The sequence below is a fragment of the Martes martes genome, assembly GCF_963455335.1.
Source record: "Martes martes genome assembly, chromosome: 10".
NCBI classification, from domain to species: Eukaryota; Metazoa; Chordata; class Mammalia; order Carnivora; family Mustelidae; genus Martes; species Martes martes.
In genome coordinates, this window is record NC_137898.1 from 54,724,565 (window position 1) to 54,742,109 (window position 17,545).

The window sequence follows — 17,545 nt, forward strand, 5'->3', positions numbered from 1 at the left end:
GTACCAATTGTCATTTTGTTAATTTTTTTGTTTCTTATGTTGTTCTTCTCTGGTTTGTTTTTGTTTGTTTCTTTGTTTTTGTCTCCTCATGCTCTTTTCCTTTGTAATTGATGATTTTCTGTAGTGCGATGTTTGGCTTTCTTTTTCTTTCTTTATTTTTGCCTATTTAATTAATTAATTAAATAATTTTTTATTTTTTTAAAAGATTTTATTTATTTATTTGACAGAGAGGGATCACAAGTAGGCAGAGCAGCAGGCAGAGAGAGAGGGGGAAGCAGGCTCCCCACTGAGCAGAGAGCTCCACCCGGGGCTTGATCCCAGGACCTGAGCTGAAGGCAGAGACTTAACCCACTGAGCCACCCAGGCGCCCCTTTTGCCTATTTATTAATGGGTCTTGGGTTTGTGGTTACCACAAGGTTCAAATAAAACATGCTATATTTATAGTAATCTGTACTGATAATCTTATCAAATAGAATGTTTCATTGTAAGTTTTTTCCTTTGAATATATCAGTACTTTGAATATATCATAATCCAGTGCTGGCTTGCAACATTTCTGCTGAGAAATAAGCTGATAGTCTTATGGGATTTCTTTTGTAGATAACTTTTTGTTTCTTTTTTGTGGCTTTTAAAATTCTCCCTTTATCTTTATCCTTTGATATTTTAGTGTTGTGATGTGAACCTTCTTGTGTTTATCTTCTTTGAAGCTCTCTGTGCTTTCTGCACCTGGATCTCTATTACCTTCCCTAGCTTAGGGAAGTTTTAGCTCTTTCTCCAAATTAGCTTTCTGCCCCCTTTTCTCTCTTCTTATTCTGGGATCCCTAAAATGTGGTTGTTTGTTTGGGTGATGTTGTTAAAGAGATTCATTAAACTATTCTCATTTTTTTAAGATTTCTTTTTCTTTTCTTCTTCAGCTTGGGTGATTTCTTTCCATTATCCCATCTTCCAGACTGCCGATCCTTTCTTATACCTCCTTTAATCTACTGTTGATTCCCTTAGTGTATTTTTCACTTCAGTTACTGTATTCTTCAACTCAGATTTTTAAAAAAATATGTATTTTCTATTTCTTTGTTAAAGGTCTTACTGAGTTCTTCAACTCTTCTCTCAAGGCCTTTGTGCGTCTTTATGATCATTACTTTATATACTTTATCAGGCGTACGGCTTTACTCTCTTTCAATCAGTTATTTTTCTGGGGTTTTATCTTGTTCTTTCTTCTGGAGCATTTTCCTCTGTGTCCCAATTTTCTTTGACTTCAATGTTTGTTTCTATGAATTAAGTGGAACGGCTACTTCTCTTAAACTTGAAGGAATAACCCTAGCTATGGTTATCTTTAGTGTGGCCCATGTATGCTTGGTTACTGGCTGGATGGAGCTGTGGCTGTGGGCTGAGAATTGGGAAAGACTCCATGCTGGGGCTGCATGGTGGGATCGCCGCAGCTGAAGTGGGCATGTTTTGGGATGGGATAAGGCTGCCTGTTCAAAGGTTAATAAGGCAGGACAGGTGAAGCCAAAGTGGATGCAGGCTGTGAGACTCTTAAGCCTTTATATGAAGAGGGCTCCATGGTAGAATAGCTGCAGCTGAAGTGGGTGCAAGCTGGGGTGGGTGGGGGAGCCTGGTATCTAGGCAAAGAGTGTACCTTGAGAGAATAGCTGAAGTGGAGGTGGGTATAAACCAAAGCATTGGGAAATTCTATTCAGAAGGGTCCCTAGCAGGGCTGTGGGGCTGCTGGGATCTGAAGGTGAGATATGGGATGTGTCAAGTCCTGGGATGTTCTATGCAGAGGTGCCCGGGCCAGACCACTGTGGCTTAAGTGGACATGAGCTGGGGTATTTTCTGTGCAATGGGTACCCTGGTAGGAGAGCTGAAGGTGGAGTGGATGGAAGCCTGTGTGCCTTGGGGTTTTCCACACAGAAGGCACTCTGGAAGGATGGCTGTAACTAAAGCAGATGCAGTCCTGTATGTCCTGGGGTGCTCAGCAGAGGGATGAACTATTGGAGTGGCTGGATCTGAGCCTGGTGTGGGTGTGGGTATCCCAGGGAACTCTGTGCATGGGGTGTCCTGACGGGGTGGCTGGAACCAAGGCAGGCACAAGATGAATAGTGGTACATAGCTATCATTATAATATCATACAAAGTATTTTCATTATCCCTCAAATCCTCTGTGCCCAGCTTACTCCTCTCTCCATCGCTCTCCCTCACTCATACAGCAACCTCTCAACTTTTTATTGTCTCTATAGTGTTGCCTTCTCCAGAATGTCATATAGATAGAATCATATAGTACATGAACAGACACTTTTCCAAATAAGACATACATATGGCTAAAAGACACATGAAAAAATGTTCATCAGCATTAGCCATCAGGGAGATTCAAATCAAAACCCCATTGAGATACCACCTTACACTTGTTAGAATGGCCAACATTAACAAGACAGTAAACAACAAGTGTTAGAGAGGATGTGGAGAAAGAGGAAGCCTCTTACACTGTTAGTGGGAATGCAAGTTCCAAAGTGGTGCAGACACTTTGGAAAACAGTGTGAAGATTCCTTAGAAAATTAAAAATACAGCTTCCTTATGACCCTGCAATTGCACTACTGGGTATTCACCACAAAGATACTGATGTAGTGAAAAGAAGGGCCATCTGTACCCCAATGTTCATAGAAGCAATGGCCACAGTCACCAAGCTGTGGAAAGAGCCAAGATGCCCTTCAATGGATGAATGGATAAAGAAGATATGGTCCATATATACAATGGAATATTATGCCTTGATCAGAAAGGATGAATACCCAACTTTTGTATCAACTTGGATGGGACTGGAAGAGATTATGCTTAGTGAAATAAGTCAAGCAGAGAGAGTCAAGTATCATATGGTTTCACTTATTTGTGGAGCATAAGGAATAACACAGAGAATATTGGGAGATGGAGAGGAGAAGTGAGTTGGGGGAAATCAGAGGGGGAGATGAACCATGAGAGACTGTGGAGTCTGAAAAACAATCTGAGGGTTTTGGAGGGGCTGGAGGATGAGGTTTGGGTGAGCCTGGTGGTGGGTATTATGGAGGGCACGTATTGCATGGAGCACTGGGTGTGGTGCATAAACAATGAATGCTGGAACACTGAAATAAAATAAAATAAAATGGAAAAAGAACAACAACAACAACCAGCTGACCAAAGGAAAAAAACCAAGGCATGCACTTGCTGGATCAAATGGTAAGAGCATGTTTTGTTTTATAAGAAACCACCAAATCATCTTCTCAAGTGGCTGTAGCATTTCATAATTCCATCAGTAATGAATGAGAGTCCCTGTTGCTCTACATCCTTTCCAGCATGTGACATTGTCAGTGTTCTTGATTTTGGCCATTCTAATCAGTGTATAGTGGTATCTTATTGTAGTTTTTTTTTTTTTTGCAATTTTCTTTTTTTAAATTAATTTATTTATTTTAATAAACATATAATGTATTTTTATCCCCAGGGACACAGGTCTATGAATCGCCAGGTTTACACCTTTCACAGCACTCATCATAGCCCATACCCTCCCCAATGTCCATATCCCCACCACGCTCTCCCGTCCCCCCTCCCCCCAGGAACCCTCAGTCTGTTTTTTGAGATTGAGTCTTTTATCGTTTGTTTCCCTCCCAATTCCATCTTCTTTCATTTTTTCTTTTCCTACCTCCCCCCAACCCCCCCACATTGCATCTCCACTTCCTCATATCCAAGAGATCATATGATAGTTGTCTTTCTCCTATTGACTTATTTCACTAAGCATAATACCCTCTAGTTCCATCCACATCGTCGCAAATGGCAAGATTTCATTTCTTTTTATGGCTGCATAGTATTCCATTGTGTATATATACCACATCTTCTTTATCCATTCATCTGTTGATGGACATCTAGGTACTTTCTATAGTTTGGCTATTGTGGACATTGCTGCTATAAATATTCGGGTGCACGTGTCCCTTCAGAGCACCATGTTTGTATCTTTAGGATATATACCCAGTAGTGCAATCGCTGGGTTATAGGTTAGCTCTATTTTCAGTTTTTTGAGGAACCTCCACACTGTTTTCCAGAGTGGTTGCACCAGCTTGCATTCCCACCAACAGTGTAGGAGGGTTCCCCACTCTCTGCATCCTCGCCAGCATCTGTCATTTCTTGACTTATTAATTTTAGCCATTCTGACTGGTGTGAGGTGATATCTCATTGTGGTTTTGATTTGTATTTCCCTGATGCCGAGTGATGTGGAGCATTTTCTCATGTGTCTGTTGGCCATCTGGATGTCTTCTTTGCAGAAATGTCTGTTCATGTCCTCTGCCCGTTTCTTGATTGGATTATTTGTTCTCTGGGTGTTGAGTTTGATAAGCTCTTTATAGATTTTGGAGACTAGCCCCTTATCTGATATGTCATTTGCAAATATCTTCTCCCATTCTGTCAGTTGTCTTTTGGTTTTGTTGACTGTTTCCTCTGCTGTGCAAAAGCTTTTGATCTTGATGAAATCCCAATAGTTCATTTTTGCCCTTGCTTCTGTTGCTTTTGGCGATGTTCCTAGGAAGAATTTGCTGCGGTTGAGGTCAAAGAGGTTGCTGCCTGCGTTCTCTCAAGGATTTTGATGGATACCTTTCTCACACTGAGGTCCTTCATCCATTTTGAGTCTATTTGCATGTGTGGTGTAAGGAAATGGTCCAATTTCATTTTTCTGCATGTGGCTGTCCAATTTTCCCAGCACCATTTGTTGAAGAGGCTGTCTTTTTTCCATTGCACATTCCTTCCCGCTTTGTCGAAAATTAGTTGACCATAGAGTTGAGGGTCTATTTCTGGACTCTCTATTCTGTTCCATTGATCTATATATCTGTTTTTATGCCAGTACCATACTGTCTTGATGATGACAGCTTTGTAATAGAGCTTGAAGTCTGGAATTGTGATGCCACCGACTTTGGCTTTCTTTTTCAATATTCCTTTCGCTTTCGTGGTCTTTTCTGGTTCCATATAAATTTTAGGATTATTTGTTCTATTTCTTTGAAAAAAATGGATGGGATTTTGATAGGGATTGCATTAAATGCATAGACTGCTTTAGGTAGAATAGACATTTTCACAATATTTGTTCTTCCAATCCATGAGCATGGAACATTTTTCCATTTCTTTGTGTCTTCCTCAATTTCTTTCATGAGGACTTTATAGTTTTCTGAGTATAGATTCTTTGCCTCTTTGGTTAGATTTATTCCTAGGTATCTTACGGTTTTGGGTGCAACTGTAAATAGGACTCCCTCCTCAATTTCTCTTTCTTCTGTCTTGTTGTTAGTGTAAAGAAATGCAACTGATTTCTGTGCATTGACTTTATATCCTGACACTTTACTGAATTCCTGTACAAGTTCTAGCACTTTTGGAGTGGAGCCTTTTGGGTTTTCCACATATAGTATCATATCATCTGCAAAGAATGATAGTTTGACTTCGTTGCCAATTTGAATTTCTTTTTGTTGTCTGATTGCTGAGGCTAGGACTTCTAGTACTATGTTGAGTAGCAGTGGTGATAACGGACATCCTTGCCGTGTTCCTGACCTTAGCAGAAAAGCTTTCAGTATTTCTCCATTGAGAATGATATTTGCGGTGGGTTTTTCTTAGATGGCTTTGATAATATTGAGGTATGTGCCCTCTATTCCTACACTTTGAAGAGTTTTAATCAGGAAGGGATGATGCACTTTGTCAAATGCTTTTTCAGCATCTATTGAAAGTATCATATGGTTCTTGTTCTTTCTTTTATTAATGTATTGTATCACATTGATGGATTTGCGGATGTTGAACCAACCTTGCAGCCCTGTAATAAATCCCACTTGGTCGTGGTGAATAATCCTTTTAATGTACTGTTGGATCCTATTGGCCAGGATTTTGGTGAGCATTTTCGCATCTGTGTTCATCAAGGATATTGGTCTGTAATTCTCTTTTTTGATGGGATCCTTGTCTGGTTTTGGGATCAAGGTGATACTGGCCTCATAAAATGAGTTTAGAAGTTTTCCTTCCATTTCTATTTTTTGGAACAGTTTCAGGAGAATAAGAATTAATTCTTCTTTAAATGTTTGGTAGAATTCCCCTGGGAAGCCGTCTGGTCCAGGGCTTTTGTTTGTTTGGAGATTTTTGACGACTGTTTCAATCTCCTTACTGGTTATGGGTCTGTTCAGGCTTTCTATTTCTTCCTGGTTCAGTTGTGGTAGTCTATATGTCTCTAGAAATGTATCCATTTCTTCCAGATTGTCAAATTTGTTGGCGTAGATTTGCTCATAGTATGTTCTTATAATTGTTTGTATTTCTTTGGTGTTGGTTGTAACCTCTCCTCTTTCATTCATGATTTTATTTATTTGCATCATTTCTCTTTTCTTTTTGATAAGTCTGGCCAGGGGCTTGTAAATCTTATTCAAGGAACCAGCTCCTATTTTCATTGACTTGTTCTATTGTTTTTTTAGTTTCTATTTCATTAATTTCTGCTCTGATCTTTATGATTTCTCTTCTCCTGCTGGGTTTAGGCTTTCTTTGTTGTTCTTTCTCCAGCTCCTTTAGGTGTAGGGTTAGGTTGTGTATTTGGGACCTTTCTTGTTTCTTGAGAAAGGCTTGTACCACTATATATTTTCCTCTCAGGACTGCCTTTGTTGTGTCCCACAGATTTTGAACCATTGTGTTTTCATTATCATTTGTTTCCATGATTTTTTTCAATTTTTCTTTAATTTCCTGGTTGACCCATTCATTTTTTAGAAGGATGCTATTTAGTCTCCATGTATTTGCATTCTTTCCAAATTTCCTCTTATGATTGAGTTCTAGCTTCAGAGCATTATGGTCTGTAAATATGCAGGGAATGATCCCAATCTTTTGATACCAGTTGGGACCTGACTTATGACCAGAATGTGGTCTATTCTGGAGAATGTTCCATGTGCACTAGAGAAGAATGTATATTTTGTTGCTTTGGGATGGAATGTTCTGAAGATATCTGTGATGTCCATCTGGTCCAGTGTGTCATTTAAGGCCTTTATTTCCTTTTGATCTTTTGCTTAGATGATCTGTCCATTTCAGTGACGGGAGTGTTAAAATCCCCTGCTATTATTGTATTACTGTCGATGTATTTCTTTGATTTTTTTATTAATTGGTTTATATAGTTGGCTGCTCCCATGTTAGGGGCATAGATATTTAAGATTGTTAGGTCTTCTGTTGGAAAGACACTTTGAGTATGATGTAGTGTCCTTCCTCATGTCTTCTTATAGTCTTTGGCTTAAAATCGAATGGATCTGATATAAAGATTGCCACCCCAGCTTTCTTCTGATGTCCATTAGCATGGTACATTGTTTCCACCCCCCCTCACTTCAAATCTGGAGGTGTCTTCGGGTCTAAAATGAGTTTCTTATAGGCAGCATATTGATGGGTTTTGTTTTTTTATCCATTCTGATCCCGTGTCTTTTGATTGGGGCATTTAGCCCATTAACATTCAGGGTAACTATTGAGAGATATGAATTTAGTGCCATTGTATTGCCTGTAAGGTGACTGTTACTGTATATTGTCTCTGTTTCTTTCTGATCTACTACTTTTAGGGTCTCTCTTTGCTTAGAGAACCCCTTTCAATATTTCCTGTAGAGCTGGTTTGGTGTTTGCAAAATCTTTCAGCTTTTGTTTGTCCTGGAAGCTCTTTATCTCTCCTTCTATTTTCAATGATAGCCTAGCCGGATATAGTATTCTTGGCTGCATGTTTTTCTCATTTAGTGCTCTGACTATATCATGCCAGTTCTTTCTGGCCTGCCAGGTCTCTGTGGATAGGTCCGCTGCCAATCTAATGTTTTTACCCTTGTATGTTACAGACTTCTTTTCCCGGGCTGCTTTCAGGATTTTCTCTTTGTCCCTAAGACTCGTAAATTTTACTATCAGGTGATGAGGTGTGGACCTATTTTTCTTGATTTTGAGGGGCATTCTTTGCATTTCCTGGATTTTGATGTTTGTTCCCTTTGCCGTATTAGGGAAATTCTCTCCAATAATTGTCTCCAATATACCTTTTGCTCCCCTTTGTCTGTCTTCTTCTTCTGGAATCCCAATTATTCTAATGTTGTGTTGTCTTATGGTGTCGCTTATCTCTCGAATTCTCTCCTTGTGGTCCAGTATTTGTTTGTCTCTCTTTTGCTCAGCTTCTTTATTCTCTGTCATTTGGTCTTCTATGTCACTAATTCTTTCTTCTGCCTCATTCATCCTAGCAGTTAGAGCTTCCATTTTTTTTTCTCCAATTTTTTATTTATTTTCAGCGTAACAGTATTCATTGTTTTTTCACCACACCCAGTGCTCCATGCAATCTGTGCCCTCCCTAATACCCACCACCTGGTTCCCCCACCCTCCCACCCCGCCCCTTCAAAACCCTCAGGTTGTTTTTCAGAGTCCATAGTCTCTCATGGTTCACCTCCCCTTCCAATTTCCCTCAACTCTCTTCTCCTCTCCATCTACCCTTGTCCTCTATATTATTTGTTATGCTCCACCAATAAGTGAAACCATATGATACTTGACTTTCTCTGTTTGACTTATTTCACTCAGCATAATCTCTTCCAGTCCTGTCCATGTTGCTACAAAAGTTGGGTATTCGTCCTTTCTGATGGAGGCATAATACTCGATCGTGTATATGGACCACATCTTCCTTATCCATTCATCCGTTGAAGGGCATCTTGGTTCTTTCCACAGTTTGGCGACCGTGGCCATTGCTGCTCTAAACATTGGGGTACAGATGGCCCTTCTTTTCACTACATCTGTATCTTTGGGGTAAATACCCAGCAGTGCAATTGCAGGGTCATAGGGAAGATCTATTTTTAATTTCCTGAGGAATCTCCACACTGTTCTCCAAAGTGGCTGCACCAGTTTGCATTCCCACCAACAGTGTAAGAGGGTTCCCCTTTCTCCACATCCTCTCCAACACACGTTGTTTCCTGTCTTGCTAATTTTGGCCATTCTAACTGGTGTAAGGTGGTATCTCAATGTGGTTTTGATTTGAATCTCCCTGATGGCTAGTGATGATGAATATTTTTTCATGTGTCTGGTAGCCATTTGTATGTCTTCATTGGAGAAGTGTCTGTTCATATCTTCTGCCCATTTTTTAATATGATTATCTGTTTTGTGTGTGTTGAGTTTGAGGAGTTCTTTATAGATCCTGGATATCAACCTTTTATCTGTACTGTCATTTGCAAATATCTTCTCCCATTCCGTGGGTTGCCTCTTTGTTTTGATGACTGTTTCTTTTGCTGTGCAGAAGCTTTTTATCTTGATGAAGTCCTAGAAGTTCATCTTTGCCTTTGTTTCCTTCGCCTTTGGAGACATATCTTGAAAGAAGTTGCTGTGGCTGATATCAAAGAGGTTACTCCCTATGTTCTCCTCAGGATTCTGATGGATTCCTGTCTCACGTTGAGGTCTTTTATCCATTTCGAGTTTATCTTTGTGTACGGTGTAAGCACCTCATGAATAGCTTTTTTGATTTCAACTTGGTTAGATTTTAGTTCTTTTATTTCTCCAGAAAGGGCTTTTATCTCTCTGGAGAGGGTTTCTCTAATATCTTCTATGCCTTTTTCGAGCCGGGCTAGAACATTGGGAATTGTCATTCTGAACTCTAGATCTGTCATGTTACCTATGTCCGTATTGATTAGGTCTCCAGCCTTCGGTACTGCCTCTTGTTCTTTTTTTTTGACGAGTTTTTCCGCCTTGTGATTTTGTCCAGATAAGATTTGCTTTCTCCTGCTGTGGAATTCCATTGTTCTTGGTGACTGAAGTTGGTTTTGGATGGGATTCTTGTTGATCTTCTGGGGGAGGGGCCTGTTGTAGTGATTCTCAAGAGTCTTTGCCGCAGGCGGAATTGCACCGCCCTTGCCAGGGGCCGGGCTAAGTAATCCACTCGGGTTTGCTTTCGGTAGCTTTTGTTCCCTGAGCGCTTTCCATAGAGTTCTAGAGGACAGGAATGAAGACGGTGGCCTCCCAGTCTCCGCCCTGGAGGAGCTGAGAGCTTGGGGTCCCACTCCTCAGTGCGCCTCAGAGAAAAGCGCCCAACCTCCTCTGCCTCTCTGACCTCTGTTCGCACCTGGAGTAAAGCAGTCAATTGCTGGCACTTGGAGAAAAGCCCCGGTCGCTTCTGTCTCTGTGGCCTCTGGCTGCACTCTGAGCCCACTCAGCCTGGGACCGGCACAAGGTAACCCCGGGCTGAGAGCTCATTCCTCGGCTTTGCTGCTGTAGCTGGCTTCCCCGCTCTAATACCTGCGAGCTCTGTGGCACTCAGACACCCCTGGTCCTTCTGTGACCCCATAGGACGTGGGGTTATGCTGACCCTGCCTGGGCTTCCCCCCAGTTTAGCCTCTGGAGCGATGTCCCTCTGTGGAGCCGACTTTTAAAAGTCCCGATTTTGTGCTCCATTGCTCCTTCGCTTGCCGGGAACTGGCCCCTCCCCCCGCGGTCTGTCTTCCCATCGCTTTGGATTCACTTCTCCGCAGGTCCTACCTTTCAGAAAGTGATCGATTTTCTGTTTCTAGAATTGTTGCTCTTCTTCTCTTCGATTTCCTGTTGGATTTGTAGGTGTTTGCAATGGTTTGATAAGCTATCTAGCTGATCTCCTGCTACCCTATGTCATCTCAGCCTTCTACTTCTCCACCATCTTGCCTCCTCCCCCTCTTATTGTAGTTTTAACTTGCATTTCCCTGATGACCTATGATGTAGAGAAGTTTTCTTTTTCCTTTTTAAAAAGTAATTAATTAATAATAATAATTATTATTTTGGCCATCTGTGCATGTCTTTGGTGATGTGTGTTCTGTGTGTTCTTTGCAAATATTTTCTCCTAGTGTATGACTTATCATATCATTCTCTGGACACTGGTTTTCTGTGTGAAGTTTAATTTAATTAATTTAATCAATAATTAATTTAATTAATTAAATTAAATTATTTAATAATTAATTTAATTTAATAATTTAATTTAATTTAATAACATGTTAAGTATCTATCTATCTGTCTATCTATTTATTTACTGGAGAGTGAGGGAGAGGAAAAGAGCATATGAGCTGGGGTAGGGGCAGAGGGAGAGGGAGAAGGAGGAATCAGACTCCCTAGGCGTGGAGCCTAGTGGCAGTGGTCCATCTCAGGACACTGAGATCATGACCTGAGGTGAATTTAAGAGTTGGACACTTAAAACACAGCCACCCGTGCACCTTGGAAGTTTTAATTTTAGTGAAATCCAGTGTATTAATAGTTTCCCTTGTGGATTTTGTCTTTGGTATTTTATTTAAAAAGGAATCACCATACCCAGGGTCACCTAGTTTTTCTCCTATGTTACTTTCTAGTACTTTTATATTTTGGCCTTTTATATTGAGATCCATGATCCATTTTGAGTTAATTTTTTTGTGAAAGGTGCAAAGAATTTTTCTTGATTTATCAATCTGTTCATTTATTTATTTGCAGATAGATTTCCAGTTAGCCCAGCAGTGTTTGTTAATGACCTGCCTGTGCTTTTATATTGAAAGTGAATTTCTCGTGAATAGCATATAGATGAGACTTAGTTTTTTTCTTTCTTCCAAATCCCATATGTCTATTTGTGCTTTTTATTTATTTAGACCAGGATTTCTCAGCTTTTAATTTCAGTTTGGTCAGACAATGTGTGTGTGTGTGTGTGTGTGTGTGTGTCCTATATATTGTGGAATATTTAACAACATTCTTGGCCTCCCAGTCACTAGCTGTCAGTAGCATCATTACACCCTAACTCTCATCTGTGCCCACAGTTGTAATGAGCAAAAATGTCTCTGGACATTGCCAAATGAGTTCTGGGGGCTAAAATTGCCACCCCTTCTTTATCCACTGATTTAACCATATACATTTATTATATTGATGTGATTGATGCCGACTCATGGCTTCTTTTCCTCTATGCGGTAGAGCAGTTGCAACAGAGACTATAAGACCTTAAAAACTTAACTTTTTAAAGAAAATTTCTGCTGTTGTCGGTGGCAGTGTTTAAAAATGCATCTTTCTATTATCATAGTCAACCTTCTAATATTGTTCTACTCCATGTATAAAATACAAATTCATAAAAGTTTACTTCCACTTCACCCCTTCTTTTTTCCCCCTTTACCTCTTCTTCTCATTCTTTCATTTTTTAAAAAGATTTTATTTATTTATTTGGCAGATGGAGATCACAAGTAGGCAGAGAGGCAGGCAAAGAGGAGGAAGTAGGCTCCCCGCTGAGCAGAGAGCCCGATCCAGGGCTCGATCCCAGGATCAGGCATCATGACCTGAGCCGAAGACAGAGGATTTAACCCACTGAGCCACCCAGGCACCCCTCATTCTTTCATTTTTGCCATACATTTTATTTCACATATTTTATAAACCCTGGTATGTTATCATTATATTTTGCTCCTCTACTTTGTCTCTGCCTATGCCTTCAATTACGAACTATACAAATGCTAGGTTAGGTATATTATCTCATCAGTCATCAGGTCACTCTACATTGTTTAAAACATTATTTCTTTCCATTTTTTAGTTTAAAGAGTTTACATTTCTATGGCTTTCATTCCTCCCATCCCATAGTATGAAATCTGCTATAAAAGCCCTTGTATAGGCAGTACCTCTTTTTTAAGAATTAAAGCATTCAGTAGAATCATAGAGCATTGCCAGTAACCTCACCTTCATATATACAAAATAGAGCTCAGAACATTCAAGCAAAATTTTCAGTTATGTAGAAAGAAAATGTAAAGAGATGTAAAATGTAAAAGAAAATGTACACAAATATTTCATTAATAACCAGAAAGCTCAAAAATTCTCTGACAAAAGATGGTATGCCCTGAGTCCTGGAATTAGATTGTTATTCTTTCCTTAGGTTCTACCAGTTGCAGCAAGATCTGCATTTCTATGATTGTGTCAGCTTTCCCCTACGTGACACCTAATCTAGGCATGCTTGAGTAATAAAGTAATATTTGATTGATATTTTAGAAAGCAGAGGTCTTAATATTGAGTTATCATTTCTATTAGATTTCACTGTGATACATTTTCTCTGGATTGTGTGTGTTTTTCATGAAGGGCCTCCTCTTTTTTAGTGCCAATGTTTTCAGTTTATACAATTGTGTCATTTCTTTGGCTCAGACTGAATTTGCTATTACAGTATCCTGCTAGAACTTCAAATCCTATTCTAGATTTGGGCCCCGACTTTCTGCCAAGCGCCCACCTTCTTAGAACTCTAACTTAGCTTCTCTTTGGCTATGTCCTTCCTGCATATTGATATTTCCCTTTGCTTCTTGGACCTCTGTCTTACCCAGGCGCAAACACTTTGCAGTTATAAACATGGGTCTTGCCTATCTTGCTCACTACTTCAACCCTAGCACCATAACAAGGATTTGTCTATATTAGGTGTAAATGTATATTTTGCAGATAGTATGATCTAGGCCTCAAGGGTCATGACCATTCTCTGTATGTGCTCTGCTTTGTTCTCTTGGGCCAGTATCCAGTGTCAGTTGAGTCTGCCCCCAAATATCTGTCTCACTTTGTCAGGTCCTTGAAGGAAGTATCCAATTACAGGTAATGTGTGAGTAAACTGCAGAGTGTCCCCAAGAAAATTGGAGCTTTACCATTTTCTGGATATTGCTATTTGGTTTGAAGAGACTGATTTCCTACTCATATGTTTTACTGAATAATCACAACACTTTCACTAGTAAACATTCCATATAAAATACATTTTATTAAAATAATAGAGCAAAAAATAAATACTCATATGTACATGTAAATAGTGTTAAGAAAAGTTTAAAGTATTATAATGTGTGATTATTTTCATCTACCTTTTGAGAAACGTTTGATGCTAACATCTACTGTGTTCCCCAGCACTAATATTCCTGCCTTTTCATAAATAAAGTCTTTATTTACATTTTTCCTTAGTTCTTTGACTTCCAAGGTTTATATATGGCTTTATTTCAAATCTGTCACTGCAGGATTTGAGGGCTATGTGTTGTAAGAAGCCAAAAAATGAGCTGGCTATGAAAAAGTTTAAAATTAAGTGTGTGGGGGCGCCTGGGTGGCTCAGTGGTTTAAAGCCTCTGCCTTTGGGTCAGGTCATGATCCCAGGGTCCTGGGATTGAGCCCCACATTGGGCTCTCTGCTCAGTGGGGAACCTACTTCCCCTCCTCTCTCTCTGCCTGCCTCTCTGCCTACTTGTAATCTCTGTCTGTCAAATAAATAAATAAATAAAATATTTAAAATTAAGTGTGTGGCTCACATTGGACAGCACTGTTCTAGAGGAGATCCTTATTAGGATCAGTTATTTTTGGGATAAAGCCATCATTAATCTGTTCACCTTGTTTATGAAATGAACCTCTCAATACCACTTTTTTTGTGTCAATACTGCTTTAATGGGAGCCATAAATGTGTAACAGTTGCATATAAACACAACAATGCACAGCTTTCAAAAATATATCTTTTAAATATAAAGATTTTACCACTTTATTTTGGAAGACAAGACTTGTGTTAAATTTTCTTCAGTCTTGAATAATACATGCTTTGAATACCCTGAAGTAGCCCTTTTTGTGCATTCCGTGTTCAAGTTTTCTAACAGGTAACTGGGGAGATCTGGGTTTGTTGTACAATGTGACCCTGGTACAGATTAGTCCTGAAGGTTCTTGGTCCCTTGATGAGTAGATGTTAATATGCGATAACATTAAAACTGGTAGACCTTTAATACTCCCTAGGAGATTGTAGCTAATATTTACCTTCGCATATTATATGTTCATCTTTGTAAGACCTTCCTGTTGGTTTTATGTGTACTTTAAACCAAGTCGTTTTTTCTTATGTTGAAATGTGTGAGAGAATGAGATTTTGGGGAATTCATTTTTTTTACATTCTTTTTTTTAAAATTTTTTATTTCTTTTCAGCGTAACAGTATTCATTGTTTTTGCACCACACCCAGTGCTCTATGCAATCCGTGCCCTCCCTAATGCCCACCACCTGGTTCCCCCAACCTCCCACCCCCCACCCCTTCAAAACCCTCAGGTTGTTTTTCAGAGTCCATAGTATCTCATGGTTCACCTCCCCTTCCAATTTCCCTCAACTCCCTTTTTGAAGTACCAAAGAAAAAAGACATCTATTGTATGAATCTAATTGGATATGGACATTCTGTTTTTACTATTGAGAAATATATTATTCCCAGTTCAAATGTTGATTATGTGCTATTAGCTATTCCTTCTTAATTACATGAATTTATGTTTATTACTCAAATGTAGCTCACAGTGATATCAAGGAGCAGAGACTGAAATACCAATTTATTGTTCTTCACTGTGAGATAGAGAAGACAAAGAAATGGAGGGAGTTTTGCTGAATGAAAGCTTAATTAGTTTAAGGATGAAGTAGTGAAGGGTGTAAGACCCAGATTTTGGTGAGAGTATTCGTTTTAGACTGTTGAGAGATTTTCCTTCCATGGTGAAACAAGGAAATACACTTACAGGTTGTTATTGAAGCACAGAATCTTATATTTAGAAAGGATCTTCTAAAACAAATTATTCACTGTTCTCAGGTGGAGCAGATGAGTAATATAAAGCATAATGAGAAGGCCTTATTTTTGTCTTAGAACCCACCTTTTTGTAGTAGTTGTGCAAGGTTTACAGTTCAGACCTTTAACTCTATATCTAGTGGTATATTATATTGCCTGATACCCTACTTCCTGTAGGTAACTTATTCTATTTCTAAGCCTCATATTTGTATTCCCCCTAATCAAACTTTGGTCACCTAACAGCAGCAATATTCTACTTTTGTGTCTTAATAGGTAACAGAATTCCTAGAACACAAAGTGTGCTTAGAAATGGTCCAATTCATATGAAAACAATGTTCAGGGATTATGTTTCCCACATTTTAATTATTATTACTTAACCATGTCTTACAATCCTTATGCAATCATTAACTCATTAGCAGAGCTGTGTGTGCATACCATAAACTATGACAGCCTGGATCCAAAGATAAATGTTCAAAGCACAAACCCATTGGTGAAGAGAAATTAGAAGTCTCTAGAATCTAATCAAACTCATTGCTAATTGTTGCTCAAATGAGAAATCCACGCAAAAACCCTCTCCTTTTCTCATGCCCATTTCCTAATGTCACCTAATTGTATACCCAGTTACAGACCACTAGCAACTTTTCATCATTTGGGACTGAAACTTCACTCCTATTCTTTGTCTCCAATATGTTCCCTTCCATGGAAATAAGAATAAGAATGCACTACATGTTACAGAAGCTTACCCCAAAGTATCCACACTTGTATATTCACTAATGTAAAGGCATGACATATTAACAGGTGTATATTTAGGAACATAAATTTCTGTTTAGAACCTGCCTGAAGGATCCCCACTATTTCGTCAAAACAGGAAATCATGTATGGGAACAGCAAAAGAGTTTAAGTATATTAAAGGAGAAATGAAAGGGAAATTATTACGGCACTTAAGTTTATTTAGGAAGAAACAATATGTAATTTACCCATTTTGAGATTGTAACTCATAGATAATGAATTTTTGCCCACTCACCCATTATTGATTCAAAACTCATCCTGAATTAGGAATGGAGAGATCCAGTTGTCCTCACTACCACCTTCTGTTCAGTAGTCTCTGGATTCCTTGCTTGATCTCCTGAGTTCGCACTCCATAAACAATGGGATTGAGGGCTGCAGGGATGACATGGTGGAGGACATTGAGCAAGACTGGCACATCAGGGGAGACCTTCTTCTTCACCACATGAGTGAGGACAAAGACCAGAAGGATGGTGCTGAAGAAGAGGATAAGAATGAAGTGGGAGCCACATGTGCTCAGGGCCTTGGCCATAGCACCCTCTGCCTTGAGTCTCAGCACAGCTCGAAGGATGAGGCTGTAGGAGAGGAAGATGAGGATGAGATCAGATCCTAGCAGTGTCCAGCCTCCAGCAAACTGGTAGAGGCGATTGATGGTGACATCATCACAGGAAAGCCTGGAGACAGACATATTGGCACAGATACAGTTCTCAATGACATTTCTCCCACAGTAATGGAGTCGTGATGATAGAATGGGGATAGGCACTGTAGAAACAATATTCCTGGCCAAAATAAAAACAGCAGCCTTGGCTACAAATTGGTCAGTGATGATGGATGGGTACCTTAGTGGGTGGCAGATGGCCACATAGCGGTCATAGGCCATGACCATGAATGTGCAGGACTCCATGGCAAGGAAGCAATTCATGATGTACATCTGGAGGTAACAGGCATAGAAGCTGATGGACTTGAGGTCAAACCAGAAGATGGCCAGGACCTTGGGGATGACAGTGAGGCAGAGTACAATGTCCAGTAGGGAAAGGATGCTGAGTAAGTAGTACATGGGTTCATGCAGAGAGGCCTCCATCCGGATGGTGATCAGAAGAATACTATTGGCTCCCATAGCCAGGAGGAAGAGGAGGCTGAGGGGCAGGGAGAAAGAAAGCTGCCAGCTGGGAGACCTGACAAAACAATTCAGGAGGAAGTCTGAAACCTCAATGGAGTTATTGCCATTTTGGTGTGCTATCATCTTTTGTCATGTATTTCTATAGTTTTCTTTTAG

General features: G+C 39.7%; 1 protein-coding gene across 1 annotated transcript; it reads right to left on the reverse strand.

Moving 5' to 3' along the window:
• Nucleotides 1-16,564: 16,564 nt before the first annotated feature.
• LOC308350071 (olfactory receptor 56A3-like) lies at nt 16,565-17,512 on the reverse strand (the record flags this gene model as incomplete). Its single annotated transcript, XM_080815071.1, has 1 exon — nt 16,565-17,512. The coding sequence occupies one exon, from the start codon at nt 17,510-17,512 to the stop codon at nt 16,565-16,567; it is 948 nt and encodes a 315-aa protein (XP_080671197.1).
• Between the last annotated feature and the right edge of the window lie 33 nt (nt 17,513-17,545).